Below are 2,500 nucleotides of genomic sequence, written 5' to 3' on the forward strand. Positions count from 1 at the left end.
TCCGCTGCACGGACTCCTCGCTGTCTGCGCTGGCCCAGGAGCAGCTGTCCCTGGACGGGGACGCTGATGGCCTGACCACCTCGCCCTCATCCAGCAGCCTGGAGGCCTGGAGCTCTGCGCACCGGCTGGTGAAAACCCAGGGTGGCCACCCCCACGGCCTGATCCGACCCGCCCGCAAGGGCAGTTCGGGCTCGGGCCCGGTGGGGGGCAGTGGTTCCTCTTTCTCAGAGCTGGAAAGCCCAGGTGATGATGAGACCAGGGCGCGGTGCTCAGCTGCCAGTTGTGATCCACAGAGGGCACTCTCATCGCAGTCACACGGGGTAAGTACCGGCGGTGTGTACACCCACCACGGCCCAAAGTGGCCCCATCCACAGCAGCGCCGCCTGCCTGTGCCTCCGGATGAGGGTAAGGCCCGCCCGCCTGTCTCCACATGGCAGCGAAGCAGGCCTGACCCCAACTACGCCTACTCCACTAAGCACCTGCTGCACCAGCGCACCCGCGACATCCGCAAGGCCCCCAGCCCACCTGGCTCGTCCGCCCCGGCCTCCCCGCGGCCATACGAACTTGCCCGGGATAAGACCAAGACCGGAGGGGGTATAGGGGGTGGCTGGCTCTTCCCTGCCCGCCGCCTACGGGGCAGGGCGGCCATCAGCGAGCTGAATATCACCTACGTGGTGGAGCGCAGCCTCCACGGCCACCTGAACTGGGCTGGCCTGGTGCGGCCCGCCACGCCCGCCAAGGCTGAGCGCCGCTGCCTCCTTGACGACGAGCGTGACTCCGACAGGAAGTGGGCGTCCAGCATGGACCGCTGCACCAAGCGCGTGCTCTTGCGCATCCAGCAGAAGTCTGTGAGTGAGGTGGCAGAGCGGGGCCACAGTGCCCCGCCCTCTGGACTCTAGGAGCAGGTTACTGCTGGGCTACTGATTAGAACTGCAGGCAGGATTGGGAGAGGGATACACTACATATTTTGAGGGCACCAGTGGTAGTGGGAGCTCAGTGGTTAAGGTACTTGACTTGTAATTGAAAAGTTGCTGGTTTAAGCCCCACCACTGCCAAGTTGCCACTGTTGGGCCCCTGAGCAAAGCCCTTAACCCTTCAATGTACTCAGTCATAATTGTAAGTTGCATTGTATGAAAGTGTCAGGTAAATGTAAATCATTGTGGAGGCCTGCAATACCTGAGGGGGTTGTATCTGTTTAAAATCACATGGAATGAAACAACTCATTTCATTGATCACTGCTTAGGGAAGTTAGCCAAACATGCAGTCAACAGGCTAAACTATAACAACCTGAAACTTTCTCATAGACAGTCTACTCTCTCCAGATTTCTAAAACATCTGACGTAGACCTCTGGAGACCCAGCTCTTGTTTCTTAGAGATGCGCAATTCGAATTTGCTGATGAGATCTGTTTGCATGCAGAAAGGCATTATCAGCCAGCGAGGACGCTTCAGACGGAGCGTTGTAGTGGTGCGGATGGCTGAGGGAGAACCAGAGATGGCTGTGTCTGACTCTGTCCTCTCCTTGGCTGAGACTCTGCTTCTTGCCGTCTCTCCCTTAGCGGAGCATGGCCTGGCGCCCGGATTACGTTTCGGTAACAGCCGATTGAGAGCCTGTCGGAGCAGAATCTTGCAGCCCCCCCCTTAAATTTCAGATCAAATTTCAGCTCGAACGTTAGCTCTCAGAGCGCCGCTTTGGCAGTGTCTTGTCCATTGCGAGCAAGCTCACTATTTAGAGCCATCATTCACAGAAGCACCTTCTAGTGGCAGTTCTTCCCGTAGCCTGGCAGTGTCTGGATCCTCTGGGCATGCCTGTGTCAGTCATAGTGACTGTGAGTATCAACGTGACCTCCATCCAGAGACTTCCACCATGTCACTTGTCACACCTGCCTTTCAATTTTCTTCGGCCTGTTTTCTGCACTTTATTGTTGATTTCTTTTTTTAATCTGCACATATGTATGCTTGTGTGTGTGTGTGTGTGTTTTTATGTATTCTGTTTCTGTTGTTGTATTTTTCCTTTAGAAAACAATATGACTACTCTTTTTTTTTTCAGTATGCATGAAATGATGCCTGTCATCCGTATAAGTAATAGCTGATATACGAGAGGTTTTATATTTTGGGTGTTGTATTTTTATTTTGTTTTTGGTTCAACTGTCATCCTCCTTGTTCCTTTATTTTTCATTTCTCCCGCTTCCTTAAATTTCTCCCTCTTCCTTAAATTCTCGTATAAAGTGTGGTATCTCCGTGAGAACTGCCAAAAGGACGATGGACTTGTGAGACCTGCCTTTTCTCTGCACTGTGCTCAGAACTGTGCCGAACGCAGAATGATTTGTTCTCAGCGTACTGTGTGAATGACTTGCTTGTGTTAATGTGGTTATGCTGTGTAATCATGGATTCATTGGACGGATTCATTGCCTGCTTTCCCAATTGCAGTGTACTGCTGTAAGCTGCTATAGTTGTTATATTATTATGTAAACAGTTTTGACTGCAGTGCTTTTGGGAAAC

At 52.7% G+C, this 2,500-nt stretch overlaps 1 protein-coding gene across 4 annotated transcripts in view; it reads left to right on the forward strand.

Annotated features, from left to right (window-relative positions):
- Positions 1–2,500, forward strand: part of LOC145655302 (SAM and SH3 domain-containing protein 1-like) — a 30,660-nt gene that overhangs the window by 12,746 nt on the left and 15,414 nt on the right. For all 4 annotated transcript variants that reach the window (XM_081708942.1, XM_081708941.1, XM_081708943.1 and 1 more), the window contains one exon: positions 1–320. This exon is cut by the window's left edge and continues 75 nt beyond it. In XM_081708942.1, coding sequence (XP_081565068.1) covers positions 1–320 — 320 coding nt within the window. The remainder of the gene's footprint in view (positions 321–2,500) is intronic.

Source organism: Electrophorus electricus, unplaced genomic scaffold (assembly GCF_041902795.1).
Source record: "Electrophorus electricus isolate QZ-2024a unplaced genomic scaffold, ASM4190279v1 Scaffold204, whole genome shotgun sequence".
NCBI classification, from domain to species: Eukaryota; Metazoa; Chordata; class Actinopteri; order Gymnotiformes; family Gymnotidae; genus Electrophorus; species Electrophorus electricus.